A 19,451-nucleotide genomic window follows, 5' to 3' on the forward strand; every position below is an offset into this window, starting at 1 on the left:
ATGTAAAGCACACGAACACTTACGTACACAATCATATTGAAGCTTTTAGAAATATTTACAAATTTACCAAACAAATTTTTTTTAGCAGACTGCTATTATTAATTATTCAATGATAATAATAATAATAATTAAAAGAAAAACTATTTTGCCTCAAGAAAGAAAATAAAATTCCCTGAACTAAATTTAACATTTATAAAATTAGAGGAGAAAATTGTGATTTTTTAAAAATTAAAATTACACATTTCTTGTTGAAAATGAAGATTAGAAAATATTTTTCTAAACGAACAAATTGTAAAGCGAGTGAATTTTATTTTTCTGATTTGAAGGAAACAAATTTATATGTATATACACAACTGCCTCGAGTTTAACGATATGTATGTACCTAAAAATTGATATTTTATGTCAATATTTATAAATATTGTAAAGACATTTTTTGCAATCTAAAAGTTTTACTCTTTTTCAAAAGTATTTTTTCAAGAAAAGATTTTATTTTTTTTCTTGTCTATATTAACTAAATACTTAATTTCCTATCTATATTTACAGATAAATTAGATTGCAAAAAATGGCTCGGAATAAAATTATTAAATTTATATACAAAAAAAGGTGTTTATCAAAAAAAAATATTTTTTTAACTTCTAATTTTAGTTTATGTGTTTGTTGTGAGTATTTTTCTTATATCTAGTCAGTTATTTTTAACATAATTTGAAAGAATATAATATTTTCTAAATTTATATTCTCTAAATAATAGTTATATAAATTTTTCGTATCCGAAATATTTAATTGAATTAAATAATTAATTGAATCTTGCAAAATGTAATAAAATTTTTGAGATGGCAATTTTTTTTCCAAAAATTTTGATATAATAAAGAAAAACATGTTTCTTTTGATACAAAATATTATTCACTGTCAAGAGATTATTTTTACTTCTATGTAGAGCAAATTTTTGTGAAATTGTTCAACGAATTTGATAAATTAAGATTTAATGCAATAACTTGTGGCAGAAAATTACAAAAAAAATGCGATTTAATCTAAACAGTAGGTGCTAATAATCACGTACAACTTTGCAGGTTCAGGGACCAAAGAGAGACTAATATTATTTAAAGTCGTTTCAAAAATCAAAATAAATTAATTTTATAGTTTGAAAGAAAATTTAAAAAAAACAAAAGTTGAAATTTTTCTTTATTTGATGAACATTACTTTATATTGTGACTTTAATAATATTATTCTTATTGTTGTTGCTACTATTGTTATTGTTATTACAAAAGAATGTCACAAAAATTGAAATAGAAGAAAAAATCTTTTTTAAACTGAAAAAAAATGTAAATTGCCTCTATTTTGCTTCTTAGCTTATCGGCAGGGAAAATACTTTCAAGTAATTATTAAAATAATGATAAATATTTATTAATTTTAATTAATATTAAAGTGACTCTGATCTGAAATTCTGTATTATTAAATTTTGTTATAATTTCTATAATTGTTTCGTTGATTTAAAAATGTTGGTAAAAAAGATTCTATTCTTGATAACATTAAACTCGGCCAAACAAAAAATTAACTAATTTTAATATATTTATTTAAAAACAAATGTTATTGTTTATTAATGTGAAAAAATATTGGGAAAAATGTGATTAACAGAATTTCACTTCTAAGTTCGAGTCATTGAAATATTTATTTATAAGAATAAAAAAAATGTAAATTATTTAATACAAGCTTCGAATGCCTTTGATGAACGATTCAAATAATACAAATTATATTTCCGAAATGCATGATTTATATTTGTATAAAATTTAATAATGGCTCAACCTTATTGCCTTATAAATGTAATGCAAAATTTTTATTTATTTATCTAGATTTTTATTCAATTCACACTATTGTTCTTACGAAAAAGAAAAGAAAAGAAAAGTTCAGGTATTTATATAAACTAAGAAAAGTTTATATTTTTCAATAAAAAAAAACAATATGTATAAAGAAATTGTTTCGAATTATTAAAAATTAAAAAATGCGACTTTAAATTTAAGTTTCAAAGAAACAATTTTTGAAGAAAATACAAAAGTAGTTAAAATTCGACGTTGTGAAATAATCATTCGTTTAATTCGACTCTTTGTATTATTAAAAAAATGATCTAGAAATGTTATATTATAAAAAAAATTGAGTTAATTTAATTTTATTAATGTATAGAATAGTTGCATTACGTATTTCACAGTCTGTTAGCACGAAAATAAACTCTGTAAAAAAATATACGCTGTTTAAAAATTTTAAATTAAGAATAAATTTTATTACTTGAAAAGAAAATGTTTTCGTTCTTTAATTAAAAAAAAGAAATTAAATTAGTAGAAGTAATTAAATTTTTAACAGTAATTATTTGTTGGTGTTTAAAAAGAATTTCCGCACGTGTATTTATGTAGTAAAATTAAAAATGATTTTTAATCGAAAAAATTATTAATCGTACAATATAAATTTATTTGATAAAAATAGCTAAAGAAAATTCTCTCGATTTTGTCACTGACAATTATTATTTATTTTTGATTCATTCTTGGCAATTATCATTCTCGTTCTCTTCTTGACAATTATTTGTTTCCTCTTGCTCCTGACAATTTTCGTCAACATCTCTCGAATTATTATTATCCCTATTTATTCTTTCAGATTGCAAAAGTTTCTCAACAAAACGTGGCAATATTTTTTCAATAGGATCAGTTTTTGTCACACTATTAAAATTCAAAATTCGAACAAATCCATTTTGATAACCAGCCGCTAACCAAAGATAACTCCACGCATTTGGACTCCATGAAATCTGGATTAAAAATGTATTTAAAATAAAATTTATAAGAAAATCATTTTATAGATAGAAATTATAAATTTATTAGAGAATTTATTTATTTACGAAAATAAACTTACGCGATTAATCGAGGCAAATGGATATTGTTCAATTGCAACGTTTTCCATTTGATCTGAAGGCATAACTTTGTACGTCAATTTTCTCGCTTTACATGTTCTGAAAGACTGTAAAAAAATAAATTTAATTTTTAAATGTAACATTAATTGAATATAGTACATTTTCTCCTAAAGTCAATAATTCGAGAAGAGAAAATGTAAAAAAGAACTCACTTTAAAATTATCAGAGAAGGAAATTCCAAAACGCTCAGAACACTCATTGTAACTTGATGGTTTATAATGATATTCTTTCTTGTCTTTTTTATTTTGATCCTCCACTACTGGATTTTCAGTGGATTGAAAATCCGTTACTTCAACATATGAACACAACTGTAAATACATAATTTTATAATTTCAATTTTAATTAATATATTTAATTATTTTTTTATTAAAGTAAAATTTTTCTCTTAGTATTTTAATTATGTGACTAAATAATAATTTTATTCAATTTTATATAAAAATAGATTTAAAAATTTTTTCTCACCCATCGTTTTTTGTTTAGATAATTTTCAATATCCTTGTATAAAATTTGATTGGGAAATATTGCGACAATTTCGCCCGCTAAACTTCCTTGAGCGATTGCATTCGCAAGATCACTGACACCAATTCCCTAATTAAATAACAAATACAATGAAAATAAAGAAATAGACAAGTTTTTTCTTTTATAAAAAACAAAATTCTTACGTATGTTGGAGAATTGGTGGCAAGAACTGGAAAATATTTATATGAATGCTCCCTCAGTGGAATAAGTTGCGAATTCGTGTGACTTAAACTGAAAAAATTTTTTGTACTTAATTAATAATTTTAAATAATTGTCTTTCTTCAAAATTATAAAAATAATGAAGTGTTAATTATAAAAAATAGTTTGTTGTTACTTAACGAAAAAGTAATAGTTTAGAAAAATAAAATGGAGAATTTTTACCTCAAAGCATCGTCATAGCCAAGGATAGAGCACGGCCAATTGTTTAGCCAGGAACCATCGACTGTGAATCCTTTTGTTGTCATACAATCCAAACAATTTATTTGTTCTAAATCCCAAACTTTATAATATCTATCGATTCCAGCAGATGCTAAAAATCTCTTTCCTCCATAGGGAATCATCGATATCACTACAATAAGAAATATTCATTTTTAATTCAGTTTAAAGAAAATATTCTTAAATTTTCTCCATTTTTCTAATTTTTAATTTTTCTTTTCGAAAAAAATTTATAAAATCTTACTTGAGACAGCGTGATGATGAGCGTAGAAATGGCGAAACGAATTGAGAATTGTTATATTTCCTTGTTTCTTTTTTAAAAATGGAGATTGTGTCGTAAGATTCCAGAGGGCAATGTAACCATTCGAAAATCCAGCAGCTAATACGCTTGGAAATTAAAAGATTTGTTAAAAATTTTTTTTACTAATTAACTTTTTTAATTAAATTAAAAATTCTCTAAATTAAATTCCTTGATGATTAAATATAATCATTATGACACTTTTAAAATAAAAAGTTCGTTTATTAAAATTGTTTAGTATAGTAAAATAGAAATCTTACTTGTGTCCCTTCTCCTTCGTCCAACTCAATTTAGTGCATTGCCACGTTGGCTTTTCTTCTTCATTTAATGAAATATTTACAACTAATAATTGTACAGGATTCACTTTATAAATTGGTAATCTAAAATCAAATTCAAAAATCATTTCTATAATTTTGTTAGTTAATAAAAATTAATTAATAAACAAAAGCAAATGTATTCTTAGCTTCAAAGAAACTTAGATAACTTACTCAATTTTTTTACTCTTCATTCCTTCTAATTGTTCGGGGAATGGTAGCGAATAAATATATACAAATCCATCGGAACAAGCAGCGGCCAATAGCCCCAATCTTTTCATTTTTTCAAGAGCGTCCTCAGAATCAGGATTTTGATAACATCCAGAGGGGCAACATTCCATGCACCAAATTGTCCCACCATTGTGAGCTATTGCGTAGCACAATTCCGGATTCGAGAATTCATTATTGCTACAATTTTTTAAAATAAAAAACCAACATTAATTACTTGATTAATTATAAAAAAAATTCAGTGAAAAATGAAAGAAAAGAATAAAATTGAAAATAATCTTCAATTATAATAAATACAACTTACTTTTGTTGCAAATTTCCCAAATTCCAAATTTGTATAACATTTTTCCCCCCGTACGCTTGGCCCATTAAATATTCACTTTCCATCTTTGGATGCGTGCTGATTGCTAAATACTGATTTGATTGTTGAGAGTAGAATTTAAAGGGTATTGGCAACCAGGCCATTGCCCAAACTGGACCGCCGACAAAAAACATTGGGACATCTAAAAAAAAATATTTCCTTTTTTTAATAACAGACTTTGCACTCGATAATTAATTTTAAGAAAGTAGAAAAATTCATATTTTCATCAAAGAATTTAAATATTTATAAAAATAATTTAATTCTTGCGAAGAATTTTATAAAAAATTTTAAATAACTGAATTCTTTTAACTAATTTTATGCAAATTCTAATTTAAATAATTGATTTTATTAATTTTTTTTTTTGAAAATAATTAAATTCCTAAAAAGCATTATATTAGTTATGAAAATATTTGAATTCTTGCAAATAATTTCGTTATTTATAAAGATAATTGAATTCTTACCAAGAATTTTTATTAATTTTTTGAAAATAATAATTGAATTTTTTTGAAGAAATTTGGTATTTATGAAAATAATTGAATTCTTATGAAGAATTTGATCAAAAAATTATTAAAATAATTGAATTTCTTCGAAGAATATTAAAATTCTTGAGAATAATTAAATTCATTTTATGGAATGTAATTAAAAATTGTATTAAAAATAATTCAATTATTTTTGGGGCGGTATCAATTGCCCAAAATTCAACTGTATACAGGAAAACTGCCCACGTTCAAGTGCAACCGAGAAAACTGTATAAAAGCAAAAAATTATAAAAATTTTCAAAAATAATTGAATTCTTGAGAAGAATTTTGTTATTTATGAAAATAATTGAATTTTTCATAAGAATTTTATAAACATTATTTTAAATAATTTTATTTTTTTTAACTTTAATGAATAATATGAAAATATTATTTTAAATAATTGAATTCTTGTGGAAATTTTTATTTGTGAAAATAATGGAATTTTTCTATTAATTAATTTAAAATAGTATTAAAAATAATTGAAATTCTTCTATGAGTTTTATTATTTATGAAAATAATAGAATTCTTGTTTAGAATTTTATCAAAAAATTTTTTAAAAAATTAAATTTCCATTAAAAATGTTATTATTAGATAGTGAAAGTAATTTAATTCTTGCGAAGAATTGAATGAATGAAAAATAATTGATTTTTAGAAAACTAGAAATATACAAATAAAATATTTATCTTAATATGTTAATTTGATATTTTTTGTATTAAAATAGTTTTTTAATAATAATGAAACTGACCGTCTTCAACTTTTCCCTCGAATCTCTGCCAATAATTCCACTCATTCCCTGTGTCAATTACACTTTTAACTGCCATCGAACGTTTCAACTCTGGTAAAAAATCATCTGCTTCTTCATTACTCAAAAGTTTGAATTCATTTGGCAGTAAATCTTCAAATAAATTCAATTGATAATTATTCATTTCACTGAAAAAAAGAAAATAGTCTTTTTGATTAAGACAAGAAATAAATAAAAAAATAAAAATTGTCGGCATAATTTTTTCTTCTCTTACTTACAATTCAAGAGTCCATCGATAAGCGGCAGTATAGGGAACATTACTTTTCGGATTTTGCACTAATTCCCTATCTAAAAAGACAGCTCGAAAAGCACCTGTAAATTAAAAATTGTAAAATAATAGTATAATAACTGATTTCAAATTAAAAATAAATAAAAACTCACGTAATTTTTCTTCGGGCTTGTCGGGAAGAAATCGAAGATTAGAAGATTTTACCTTGGCATTTTCATTTTCATCTTCACTCGACTCTGTAGTGTCCTCATTTTTTAAGTCATGATCCGGATCCAAGTCAATATTATCAAACACTGAATGTTTATCTATTATGTGATCCTTTATTTCCTTCTGAATTTTCGAGTGCATATTGCATACTTTACAAACATAATTCTGTTTGGGAAATAATAAAAAAATATTTTTTATTTTATGGCTTGAAGAAAATTCATTTTCGTTTACTTGATTAATAGAAAACATACTTCTTGCGGTTGGAAGTTACATTTTGTGTAATGATCGCATATTATTTCCAAAGTTACTCCATAATAATTACATTGTTGTCGACATCTTGCTATTCCCGTTTCTTCCAATTCTTTCTGAAAAGCATTTCTCAAGGTGCGTCCAATTTTTCTCTTTAATAGAGGCCTCTTAATGAAATTATACTAAAAATAGAATTAAATTTTATTAGTTATTTTTTGTAATAATATTATATTAATTTAGAGAGAAATGTAAAAAATCTTACGATTGTAGTAGGTGTAATTTTTTCGCTGTGCGGAATAATCTCGCTTGTAAATTCAGAAATTTTTGTCACCGCTCTGTAAAAAAAAATTAGTTTTCTCGTTTTTTATTTTCACCACCTTGCAATTATTTTTCATCAATAAAGATTTTAATATAATTTTATTATCATGATCTTAAACTTAATAATTGGAAAAGATGAAAAAAGCTCATAATTAAACTCAAAAAATGGGTAAATTAAAATTTTGAATAACTAAAATGTTTCTTACTTTTGTGCGGCTTTTCGTTTAGACCTTCCTTGACTTGTGGTACATTCCAAATTTTCCTCCAGTTCGTTTTGATAATCGTAACTCAAATTTAATTTTTCTTTTTGGCAATTTTTTTCATGAGTATACATCGAAGTTGGTTTTATTTTTGAATTACATCTGGGACATTGAATCATCAACTGTAATCTTTCCTACAAAAAACATATTTACATTATTATTAATTTGTAATTACTAATTAATAATAATATTTATCAATATCAACTCTTTGCAATAATGTAAAAAGATTACTAAGTATTTTTAAAAAACTTACAGAATCTGATTTACCACAAAATCGAATGTGTGACAAAAATCCAACTGCACTTCGCTTTTGAATTCCACATTGTTCACATGTCAGTTGCCCCTTTCGTTTCTTTATTGCCAGTGATAATAATTTCTTTAGCAATTTTTCGTCAGAATCATCCTTGAGAAAAAAAGAAATTTGCAGAAATTAAATAAAAAAACTTGAATAATATCTATATTAATAATCGTTGTATTCTGGTAACCTGTTCGCAGTTTTTAACTGCTATTTGCTTTTTTGTTTCCTAACTTTTTAAATAATTTTTCTTTTTAAATGTTTAAAATTTAAAAATTAATGTACTGAAAATCATTAAATTCTTGTACAGTATTTGTAACAAAATTTTAATATAATTTAATTTCAAGAATTTTATCAACATTTTTTTCAAATAATTGAATTCTTTCGAGAAAATGTAATTAAAATTTTATTGAAAATAATTTAATTCATGGCAAGATTTTTATTAAAATTCTTTAAAATAATTAAATTGTTTTGAAGAATTTATTTCAATATTCTTGAAAATAAATTTTTTTTTATTAATTTTTAATGAAAATTTTGAAAATAATTGAATTTTAAGAAGAATTTCTTTTAAGTTTTTAAAATAATCATGTTTTTTATTAATTGTAATTAACGAGTTTCCTTTTAAATTCTATTAAAATTATTCAAAGAAAATTTAATTCTTTTAAACAATTTTATTAGATTTTTTGTAAATAATTACATTTTTTAAAAGAATTTCACTACATTTCGTAAAAATAATGTATTTTTTTTAAATATTTTCAATTGAAAATTTTGAAAATACTTGAAATGTACAAAGAATTTTATTAAAAACTTTTGAGAACAATTGAATTCTTTAGAAAAATGTTCTTACAATTTTTAAAAATAATTGAACCTGTTAGAGAAATTTTATTTAAAAAAACTTGAATATAATTGAATTTTTTCCTAGAAAATTTAATTAAAATTGTATTGAAAATAAGTTATTTTCTCAGAAGAATTTGATTATTTACAAAAATAATTGAATTCTTGCCAAGAATTTTACAAATTTATCAAAATAATTGAATTGTTACGAAGAATTTTTCATCAGAATTGTTAAAAATGATCCGAAACATTTTATTGTTTATAAAAATAATTGAATTCGTTTGAAGAATTTTATTATTTATAAAAATATTTTAATTCTTGCGAAAAATTTTCTTATTTACGAAAATAATTGAATTCTTGCGGAGGATTTTACAATTTCATAAAAATAATTGAATTATTTCGAACAAATTTTATCTGAATTCTTGAAAATAATTGGATTTTCTGAAGAAATTTTATTAAAAATTTTGAAATTAATGATTCATTTAGAAGAGTTTCATCAAAATTGTCGAAAATAATTGAATTTTTATTAAAATTCTTGAAAATAATCCTATTTAAATAATATTTTGAAAAATAATTGTATTCTTTCGAGAAATTTTATTAAAATTCTATTGAAAATGATTGAATGCTTGTGAAGAATTTTATTATCTATGAGAATAATGAAATTCTTGCAACAAAATTTATTAAAATTTTTGAATAATAATAAACAAGAATATTTAATATTATGTACTTAATAAGTGAATTCTTTAAATTTTAAATCTGTAATCATTCAAAAATTTATGCTTATACTTGAAAATAAAAAATTTTTTAATTTACAAAATAATAATAAATGGAATACCGCGTAAAAAAATTTGCTATTTTTTAATATAAAATTTAAAATCTTACCACTGGTTTGTTACCGTCAATCCATCCGGTATCATTGTGCTTCATCAAATTATGTCGATTCCAATCTCTTTTCACGAGCTCTTCTTGACATTTACCGCATTTGATATTTCGCATCTAATATCAAACATTTAAAAAAAATTGTATTATTTCAATTAATTGTTGGATTTTTGAATAGTTGTAAATAGTTCTAAATAGGAAAATAAGAAACTAACATTTTTAGCGGGTTCTGCAGATACAGGAACAATTTCCTCTTCTGTCGATTGATCAAGAACACCTTCCTCGAAAGTTACAGTAACTTCGGCATTTTCATCTTCACGACTACGTCTTCCTCTTGTCGGTCGTGTTCCTCTATTTCTCACTCTACCTCTTCCTCTTCCTCTATTCTTCACACTCCCATACGGTCTTCCCTTTCTTTCTGAATAATCATCATCATCATCCTCCAAATCACTCCCTTCGTTCCACTCTCGAATCTGACGTGTCGTTCTTCTCGTTCTACCAAGAAGTCCCGCGTACAATTGTTCACTATTATTTTCCACAACCTCGCCTTTTGTTTTTTCATCGTGAATATTTGATATTTCCATGGGTGTCAATATTGATAATGGCTTTTTCTTTGGTCTACCACGTTTTTTTGGTTCTGAATTTTCCAAATCGGGTACAATTGTTTCAGTATCATTTAGAATTGAACTCGAATTTATTGAATCTGAAATTGTATTCTCTTGAATAGAACAACTTGAAATATTATTCTCCTCATCATTTTCATAATTAGATCGTAAATTTGCAGTTTCTTCTATTGACGCCGGCTCCTGTTTTACAAAGCAAGAATAAATTTGTGATTGCTTCTCATGTTTCGAATTTTCTGGAGGCGGAACTCTAATATTTGTTGTCGTACTATCATTTTGATTGGTATTCGATTCACTTTCCATAGTTTCGTAATATTCGACAACGTACTCCTCTGTTTCTTCCATTTTTCCTACTTCTGTTGATTACCTACAAAATTAAATTTATTAGACGAAAAAACTCGCTAAAAATGAAAATTTTTCATTAATTGTATTTTTAAATTAATATTAATAAAGTTATGTCCAATGTCATAATTTCTTAATTTGAAAGAGAAAGAAAAATTAAATTTTAAATTCGTTTTCAGGGTTTTCAGGGTGAAGATTTTAATTTTGAACATTTAAAACGATTGAAAGTTGTATTTGAATGATTTGAATAAAAATTATAATTTTCTATCAATAAGAATAACATATTTATTACATTGTAGGTTATGTTACTTAAATAATTTATTTATTATTTTGACAAAAAATTATAATTATAACCTCAAATCGTTCAAAATGTAGAAAATTAAATTCCTTACGCTTCTACCACAAGGAATTTAAAATTTAATGTGTCCTTCTCTTTTAAAATACGTAATTATGACATTGGACTAACTTTTGTTCCGATTGTTTGTCAGATTTTTTCTTAAAACGCGAGTTTTTTCGACAAAGCCGGTTACTTTATTAATTTTACAGTTACTAATATTTTTCACTAAATTATTATTTTGTAAATTTGTATGAAAAATTCTATTCTTACCTTATTCTTATTGTATTCCAATTTCTTTTATATATTCACTTTTTAATTAAAATATACAAGAAAAAAAAACTGTAAATCTTGTTTTTATAAATAACTCAGAATGTAGTGTTAAGTAAAGTTAATAAACAAACTTTATTTACGCTTCTAATAATAATTAACTGTATGCTTCTTGTCTTTCGTGTTTGTTCATTTTATATACATACACATTTATTTATTTATTTATTATTTATATTTTTATAGTGTTTTTAGGTTAGGTTAGGTTAGAAAGTCGTTAGTTTTCCGTTTGGCCACCAAATTTTAAAGCGCTGATAATGGCAGGGTTGGGTATGTTAAATTATTCGCATATTGAAAAATTACGATTTGTACGTGAAATACCGTCTTTTTTTACACTTGTTTACAAGGTTTACAGTGACATGCGTACAATACGCAGAGAAAACGATTGGCAGAACTGACAGTATATTTCAGTTTATTTTTTGTTGGTACAACTGTGATCGGAAGTTGTCTTTCTTTTCGTCTCTTTTCCGAACGTCGTGACACACGGTGAGTTTTGTTTAGTTAAAAATATCCTTTATTATCACTGACATCTTTAAAAAATAACATCTTAATCATGAAGAATATAATAAACATTTTATTTCTTTATCATGCAACTGATAAAGTTTATAAGATTTTAAGGTATTTTTTCTTTTTTTCGCACGTTAATTTTTGCCGAACATAACCTATAAGATCGCGTCTTTCGTATGTCAATTTTTCTATTCTTTCCCGTTAATTATTAAATCTTATTGAATAATTTTCAATTGTTCTTTTGTATCTTGTTTGCAATTGAAAACAAATCCCTCTCTAAAAAACGTGGTTTTTGAATTGTTGATATCAATAATAGAAGTGTTGAAAAATCTTGAATATCATATGGAACTTGTTAAACAAAATGGGCTTATAATTTGGAAAAGATGATAAAATTTCTACTTTTCAGGTCACAAAAATGGGAGCTTATAAATATATGCAAGAGTTGTATCGCAAGAAGCAAAGCGATGTGCTTCGCTTCTTACTCCGTATTCGGTGTTGGCAATATCGCCAATTGACAAAACTTCACCGAGCTCCCAGACCATCGAGGCCGGACAAAGCTAGACGTCTTGGATATAAGGCTAAACAAGGTATGTTTCTGACTGAAAAATATTTTCCAATAATTGATATTTATCTAAAAAAAAACATTTTTGTTTTCACAAATTATTTTTGTTATTAACAAAGTGATGATTTGCATGCACCACTCTCAATATTTATATGTTGATATAAAATGCGAACTGAATTAAAAAAAAAGGAATTGTTAATTGTCAGAATTTTCTTTGAAAGTGGAATTAATTTTCGGGGGGTTTTTTCCAGGTTTTGTAATCTTCAGAATCCGCGTTCGTCGTGGAGGAAGAAAGAGGCCAGTGCCAAAAGGTGCCACATACGGTAAACCCAAGAGCCATGGAGTTAATCAATTGAAGCCGACCAGAAAATTACAATCCGTGGCAGAGGTGAGTTTTTTTCTTCCTATCATTAAAATTGTATTTCGATTTATTTCAAGAATTTATTTTTTACTAAAAAAAACTAGGAATTTCAAATTTCAAATTAGAAATAAAAGTTTTAAAAAATTCGTAAATGAAGGAAAAATTTATACAATTTATAGAAAAAACATTAATTTAAACTTAAATAATAGTGAAGTTTGAAATAAAAAAAGGATCTTGAAATAAGTAGAAATTTCTTTTAAGCTTTAGATTCTAAATGATGATATCAATATTTGCCTAAATGAGTGCAAAGTGATTAATTAACTTCCTTGGATGTCTGAAAAAATCATTTTCTATATGAATTAGTTTATAAAAGTAGTTTTTGCGAAATTAAGAGAAATTTCTTTTCTTACAGGAACGTGTCGGTCGTCGATGTGGAGGTCTCAGAGTCCTAAGCAGTTATTGGGTGGCCCAAGATTCCTCGTATAAATATTACGAAGTAATTCTTGTCGATCCAGCACACAAGGTAATTTTTTTAAATCCTCCTTCAAATATTTATTTTTGCTGTTAGTAAATAATGCCCTTTTTTCATTATCAATTTTCTTTCGAACACGGAGAGAAAATATATTATTAAATGTAAAAGTATTTTACAATTTGGGGAGAAAGTGCAACAAACCGAAATTTTGACATAGAAAATACTAAACAGTCAAAGAAATAATATAAAGTTTAGTAAAGTTATATTAAAATTTGAACTAAAATTCTTATATTTGACATAATTATACTTTTCATATAAGTTTTTTTAAAGTTTAGTACTTTTTCTATCAAAATTTCGCTTTGTCGCATTTTTTGACCAAATTGTGAAATAAAATTTAATATAATTTTCTCTCCGTAAATAAAAAGAATTTATGAAAATTTTAAATGATGAAGTGCATGCACCACTCTCAATTTTTAAGTGTGGATATCAAATGCAGACTGAATAGTAGAAATAAAAAGTTTATTTCCAAATATTAAAGAAGAAAATAATTTTTTTCGGTTTTCAAGTACTTTTGGGTAAATAAAAATTTTATTTTTCATTTTCAGGCAATTCGTAATGATCCCAAAATCAATTGGGTATGTAATGCCGTACATAAACATCGTGAATTGCGTGGAAAAACATCGTCTGGAAAGAGTTCACGTGGCCTTGGCAAAGGTCACAGATTTTCGCAAACCATTGGTGGTTCGCGTCGTGCTGCTTGGCTACGCAGAAACTCATTGTCTCTGCGCAGAAAACGTTAATAAAATTTTTTTTTATTTCAACATCTGTTACATTTTTATTGGAACATAAAGGAAACCTTCACGAAAGTAAACAGAAAATTCCCTCGATATTTTTTTTCACTTTCCATTACCTTTCTTTGCTGAGTGACAAAATACGAATTAAAAAGAAAAAAAGTTATTTATAATTAAATTAATATAATCTTGCCTTTGTTTTTAGTAGTGAAAACGAAATAGAATTTATACAAATATGACAATATGAATTAAAGTAAATATTTATATTTATAACTAAAGGAGAATTTTTATAATTTAGAATTTGATTAAATGAAAATAAGTTCGTTCTGCTTAAACTTACAAAAATGAGTTTTAACAATATTATTTTATTATGTTAACTTTATTTACGAATATCTTTAATTGTAAAATTATTCGGAAACAATTTCTTTTTCAACTATTTTAAATATTTAATTAGGTTAATTTTCAGTAGGAATTAAAATTCTTCAAAACATTTAAATTCAAACCTTTTTGAAATTAATCAACTTTAAAAGGATTGTTATAAAACATAAAGATAACGATCGTTTAATTAATTATAATAATAATTAATTAAAATTTTGACCAGAATTTAATTATTTCAATACAAAAGTAAATTATTTATTGAATAATTGAATTTTTCTTAAAATGTAATTTTTATCAAGAATTTTATTACAAATTTTTAAATAATTGGATTCTTTTGACAAATTTTAATACAAAATTTTAGAATAGTTACATTTTTCAAGTAATTCGATTAAAATTGTATTAATAATAATTGAATATCAGCAAAGAATTTTACTAATTTATAAAAATAATTGAATTTGACAAATTTAACTAATTTTAGAAGATTTTGAATTATTAAAATTTTTCAAAATTCTAAGTTCCATTAAAATTTCTAATTAAATTGATTCAATATTGAAATTTTATAAAATTTCAAATTGAAACCGTTTTAAAATTGCTTATTTTATTTAAAAAAGTGAGTGAGCTAGTTTTATATAAAAATTGATTTAAAAATTCAGGAAACAAAAAACAATAAAAGTGGTAAATCGTTTATTATTGATCGATATAAAGTAAATTCACTTATAGTCTTTTAAGTTCTCATTTTACATACTTAATATATCACAATTAAGCTAACACCAAATTTTATTTTTAAATTGGTTTTTAAAAATATTATAAACCTTGTCAAGTTGAATCTTAGATAAAAAAAAAGAAAAATAAATAACATCGATCCTTATTAAAATTGTACTGGAAGCAAATTCTTATAGTTATTAGATTGTAAAATGACTACGATAAAGATTCTTTTAAATTGTAATATTAAGACATTCTTTTTTTCTTCTTCTTTTCATTGCTTATGGATAAATTGTTAATAAATTGTTTCAATTAATTTGCCTATCGCAGTCTCAATGATTAGTAGGTAGAGATCCACCATTGTCATATTGGCTTTTATTTTTGAGAAGATAACCGGCTAAATAATTGATCGGATCTGGTGGTCGTTCTTTTGCTAGAGTTGAAAGTGCTTGTAATAATATTGGCACGACAGTTTGATCCAAATATTGACGAGTTGGAAGAGATTGGACTTCGACACGAGATTTCTTTGTTGGCGCTGTCGATGAATCTGGTTCTTTCTCAATCGCTATTGCTTTCTAGAAGCAAATTCAATTTTTTTAAGAATAATTTCTTAAAAATTAAACTTAAAGTAGTTACTTTTTAAATTAAAGTTACTTTTTAATTAATCGAAATAATTTCTTTTAATAAAGAAAAAATTTCGTTGGGTTCTTAGCTTTCATTATAGTTAAAGTAAAAACGTGTAGAAATTGCAAGAATGTTATTTACTTCAATATAATGTTTTCTTTCCTTGTAAACAAACATAAATAAAAACATTTCGACTTTTACAATTTTGTTAATGTAAAACAATTTTTTAACTTCGATTTAAAAGAGAAAAACATTTTATTAACACTAAATAAATATGAAGATATTTTTAATAAATAAAATATCAAATAATAAATTAATCTTTTTTTCTTTTTTTCAGTTTATAGAATTTTTTGTTTATTTTCTAGGTTATGTTACTCACTTGAATTGATTCGGTGACGGGACTCACAATTGTTTGGGCCACAACTGGCTCTGTTCTTTCTTCCGTTGCACTTTCTGTAAATGAAAATAATTAAAATAACCAATTATCATTTTTGCGAATCGCTTAAAACAATAATTTCAATAATTTCTCACCACTGACGGACGCCATGATATAAACAATCAAAGTGAACAATCGTCAAATCAGCAGATTGTCAATTTGCGTCATTGTTACCAATTTATCAAAATAATCAAATAAGTTTAAAAAAAAGAGGGTAAAAGTACTTTTCACCATAAGAGATAAAAGTTTTAAAATTAAATCTTCTTAAATAGAAAATTTTATATTTATATTGAAAGATTGAAATAAAGTTATAACTATTAAATATTAATATTTAAATTTATGTTTCTTATGTTGCACTTCTGATATATTGTAATTGTAGATAAATTCAGAGTTTAATGATTAATATCTATTTATTTATGTTCTTTTCCATCTTCTACTAAGTAGTATTTTTACAAATTAAAAGCTTTTTTAAATAAACTTAAAAAAATAAAACTTTTTTTTTAATCAAACTTTCAAAATACCCGCGGGAATATTAAGTTTAGTTCACATGCACCGCTTGCTTAAGTACAGGTTATGTTTCGGTAAAAATCGCAACTAAAGGTAGTGATAATCGTATAATAATGTATTTTACGTATAAATGCCGTAGGCGAGAAAAGTGTTCATTCACAGTAACGACATTTTTGCGCGATGCTTTTATCCACAAATAATTAAATTTTTAACAAAAATATAAATATATGACTGCTTATTAATAATCAAAAAAGCTGTTTGTGATCATTATTTTACAATTCTATATGAAAACGAATTGTAAAAGGAAAATAGAAAAAAGTCCCTTAGATTATATCCATACGTTCTCCATTTTAGATTTAAAAAAAAAATTGTAATAACCACAGTCAACAATTTATTTTCATTTTTCAACAGTGTTCCCATGTGTTCCTAAATAATCTGAATAATAAACTGCATGAACTGCATAAACTGTATTATTCAGTATTATTAGTTTAATTTGGAGAATATTTGTGATAAATAGTTATTAGAAACTTGAATTGTGAGAATTATTTGTATATTTTTATATATTCTGAGGGAAAAAAAGAACTACAAAAGATCTATTGCCACTATTTTCGTGATTTTCGTTAACAGATGTGTTCTATTGTTTGTAATAACATGTCGAACAAATTCGATGCGTAAGTATATTTATTATCTTTTCTATCTTATTCCTTTTTATTTTTTTCGTTCACGTTTCATTATATTCATTTTATTGGAGAAAGCTTAGTCAATATTTACGTTTGCTATTTTTTGGCCAATTACAGTAATTTAATATATATAATAACAATTGTTTTGTTTCTAATTAAGAAGGGATTTTTTTTATATTTAAACTAAAAGTTGATAGAATTTGATTAATATTTGTTTGTATTTGTTTATCTATAATTTTATTTTAGGTTAGGTTATGTTTTGCACTTAATGAGTGCTGACACGTTTTTTTCAACCATTGTTTTATTATAGACTTTAAATTAAATTGTTAAATAGATAAGAAAGTATATTTTTTTGTATTTTTCTAGTTTTGAGAAAAGTATTTTTAAACAAGAATTTCTGTCAAATTCTTTGTTTTTCCGACTTGTTTGATGTTTTGAACATAAGTAATTTATTTTTTGCAGACTAAAGACCAGTGACGACAGTGGAGACGATGAATCTCAGTTGAAAGATAGTCAAAAGTCCGATAAAGACAGTTTAGTGAGTAAAAAAATATAACAAGAAAAAAATTAATAAAATAAAAAAAATGATGAATTTTTTCGGTTTATAATATTTTGTTTTTTCTTAAATTGCAGCCACCAATAGAAATAAATCCGAATGATCATAAATTACAATATTCATATGCCTTATGGTACAGTCGGAGAAATCCTGGTAAACAAACAAATGTACAAAGTTACGACCAAAATTTAAAATTAGTCGGAAGGTTTGGAAGTGTTGAACAATTTTGGGGCCTTTACAGTCATTTAGTCAGACCTTCAGAATTATCAATACACACAGACTTTCATTTATTTAAGGAAGGAATCAAACCAATGTGGGAGGTTTGCATAATTTCTGTTTTACAAACAACTATCAGGATTGCCACGCAACCAGAAAAAGTAAATTTTTATTTTACAGGACGAGGCAAATCAAAGAGGAGGTAAATGGATAGTTAGATTACGCAAAGGTTTGGTTTCACGATGTTGGGAAAATTTAGTTTTAGCGATGTTGGGGGAACAATTCATGGTGGGCGAAGAAATTTGCGGTGCCGTTGTATCTATTAGGTATCAGGTAAATACGAAAATTTCAATTATTATTTTAATAAAGTTAAATATAAATTTAAAAAATTTAACAATTTAAATTTTTTCTTTCACAGGAAGATATAATATGTGTATGGAATAAAACAGCATCTGATGTTGCGACGACAGCCCGTATCAGAGATACATTGAGGCGTGTTTTGCATTTGCCAGGCAGTGCATCAATGGAATATAAAACGCACAATGACAGCTTAAAGAACATTCGCGTTTAATTTTTATTACACTTGCCAAAATTCAAATTAACATCCATTGAAGTGTTCCATAAAAAAAAAAAATTGAGAGAAAATAATTAACACTTCATTATCCCAAAGAAAGGGGATTTTATTTTTGGTTCTTTTTTTTTTGGTAAATTTGTGAGATTTGACTGAGAATTCTTTGAAATAATTTTTTTTTTCTTCTTCATAGAAACTTTGTTTTTTATTTTATCAAAACAAAGATTTATTGAGAATTAAGAATTCAAGTTTTATTTATTTTTTTCATATATAAAAACAGAAAATTTAATTAACTTTGAGAAAAATACAATATTTTTACATTATTTTATTAGTGTACATTTTCTCTTTGGTATATTGATTATTGAATTCGAATCGTTATTAAAGAAAAAGAAGAAAAATATTTAAAAAAAAAAATCAAGTGACCATTGATAAAACAGGAATGAGAAAATATAATTTTTATTGATTGTTAAATTTGTACAATATAAGTTTAATAATTTGTAGTATGTGAGGATTTGAAAAATAAAAAATAAAAATCATGTACTTAAATTATTTTTAGATCGCCATTGAGTTAATTTTTATCATTATTTATTATTATTATTTATTGTTAACTTTTTCCTTAATTTTATTTTAACTTTTTCCTTTAATTATTATTTATTACTTTATTTAATTATAATATAATTATCAAATTTTAAAAAAGTTTTATTTGTGGAAAGAAATGAAAAGTAAAAATTTAGGTTTGAATTTTCGCGGGGAAAATTGAAAAGTA

The 19,451-nt window shown here is 24.5% G+C and overlaps 4 protein-coding genes across 4 annotated transcripts; 2 read left to right on the top strand and 2 right to left on the bottom strand.

Annotated features, from left to right (window-relative positions):
- Nucleotides 1-2,395: 2,395 nt before the first annotated feature.
- LOC122502107 lies at nt 2,396-11,564 on the bottom strand. The gene is made up of 20 exons (XM_043612009.1): nt 11,271-11,564; nt 9,912-10,687; nt 9,700-9,813; nt 7,942-8,091; nt 7,635-7,822; nt 7,373-7,445; nt 7,113-7,292; nt 6,807-7,026; nt 6,644-6,737; nt 6,369-6,553; nt 5,049-5,247; nt 4,691-4,924; nt 4,463-4,582; nt 4,149-4,291; nt 3,851-4,037; nt 3,613-3,700; nt 3,413-3,538; nt 3,103-3,258; nt 2,893-2,997; nt 2,396-2,788 (listed from the first exon to the last, which is right to left on the bottom strand). The coding sequence occupies exons 2-20, from the start codon at nt 10,662-10,664 to the stop codon at nt 2,525-2,527; spliced, it is 3,579 nt and encodes a 1,192-aa protein (XP_043467944.1). The 5' UTR covers nt 10,665-10,687; nt 11,271-11,564; the 3' UTR covers nt 2,396-2,524.
- Nucleotides 11,565-11,656: 92 nt separating this feature from the next.
- Nucleotides 11,657-14,045, top strand: LOC122502108 (60S ribosomal protein L15). The gene is made up of 5 exons (XM_043612010.1): nt 11,657-11,808; nt 12,236-12,416; nt 12,643-12,779; nt 13,165-13,275; nt 13,830-14,045. Exons 2-5 carry the CDS (start codon nt 12,245-12,247, stop codon nt 14,022-14,024), a joined length of 615 nt encoding a protein of 204 aa, XP_043467945.1. The 5' UTR covers nt 11,657-11,808; nt 12,236-12,244; the 3' UTR covers nt 14,025-14,045.
- Nucleotides 14,046-15,060: 1,015 nt separating this feature from the next.
- Nucleotides 15,061-16,387, bottom strand: LOC122502109 (protein dpy-30 homolog). The gene is made up of 3 exons (XM_043612011.1): nt 16,251-16,387; nt 16,099-16,172; nt 15,061-15,670 (listed from the first exon to the last, which is right to left on the bottom strand). The coding sequence occupies exons 1-3, from the start codon at nt 16,264-16,266 to the stop codon at nt 15,428-15,430; spliced, it is 333 nt and encodes a 110-aa protein (XP_043467946.1). The 5' UTR covers nt 16,267-16,387; the 3' UTR covers nt 15,061-15,427.
- Nucleotides 16,388-16,826: 439 nt separating this feature from the next.
- On the top strand, nt 16,827-19,205 carry LOC122502110 (eukaryotic translation initiation factor 4E type 2). The gene is made up of 5 exons (XM_043612012.1): nt 16,827-17,333; nt 17,805-17,880; nt 17,976-18,218; nt 18,295-18,447; nt 18,533-19,205. Exons 1-5 carry the CDS (start codon nt 17,290-17,292, stop codon nt 18,683-18,685), a joined length of 669 nt encoding a protein of 222 aa, XP_043467947.1. The 5' UTR covers nt 16,827-17,289; the 3' UTR covers nt 18,686-19,205.
- Nucleotides 19,206-19,451: the final 246 nt, after the last annotated feature.

The sequence above is a fragment of the Leptopilina heterotoma genome, unplaced genomic scaffold (assembly GCF_015476425.1).
Source record: "Leptopilina heterotoma isolate Lh14 unplaced genomic scaffold, ASM1547642v1 Lhet_220, whole genome shotgun sequence".
In the NCBI taxonomy this organism is placed as follows: domain Eukaryota; kingdom Metazoa; phylum Arthropoda; class Insecta; order Hymenoptera; family Figitidae; genus Leptopilina; species Leptopilina heterotoma.

Excerpts from the sequence above, each read along its gene's own strand:
- LOC122502107 (XM_043612009.1), bottom strand. The coding sequence starts at position 10,664 with ATGGAAGAAACAGAGGAGTACGTTGTCGAATATTACGAAACTATGGAA. Across the intron at positions 7,446-7,634 it reads AAACGAAAAGCCGCACAAAA|AGCGGTGACAAAAATTTCTG; the intron begins GTAAGAAACATT and ends TTTTTTTTACAG. Across the intron at positions 4,292-4,462 it reads ACGAAGGAGAAGGGACACAA|CGTATTAGCTGCTGGATTTT; the intron begins GTAAGATTTCTA and ends TTAATTTCCAAG.
- LOC122502108 (XM_043612010.1), top strand. The coding sequence starts at position 12,245 with ATGGGAGCTTATAAATATATGCAAGAGTTGTATCGCAAGAAGCAAAGC. Across the intron at positions 12,417-12,642 it reads TGGATATAAGGCTAAACAAG|GTTTTGTAATCTTCAGAATC; the intron begins GTATGTTTCTGA and ends GGTTTTTTCCAG. Across the intron at positions 12,780-13,164 it reads AATTACAATCCGTGGCAGAG|GAACGTGTCGGTCGTCGATG; the intron begins GTGAGTTTTTTT and ends CTTTTCTTACAG.
- LOC122502109 (XM_043612011.1), bottom strand. Across the intron at positions 15,671-16,098 it reads CCGTCACCGAATCAATTCAA|AAAGCAATAGCGATTGAGAA; the intron begins GTGAGTAACATA and ends ATTTGCTTCTAG.
- LOC122502110 (XM_043612012.1), top strand. The coding sequence starts at position 17,290 with ATGTGTTCTATTGTTTGTAATAACATGTCGAACAAATTCGATGC. Across the intron at positions 17,881-17,975 it reads AGTCCGATAAAGACAGTTTA|CCACCAATAGAAATAAATCC; the intron begins GTGAGTAAAAAA and ends CTTAAATTGCAG. Across the intron at positions 18,448-18,532 it reads TTGTATCTATTAGGTATCAG|GAAGATATAATATGTGTATG; the intron begins GTAAATACGAAA and ends TTTCTTTCACAG.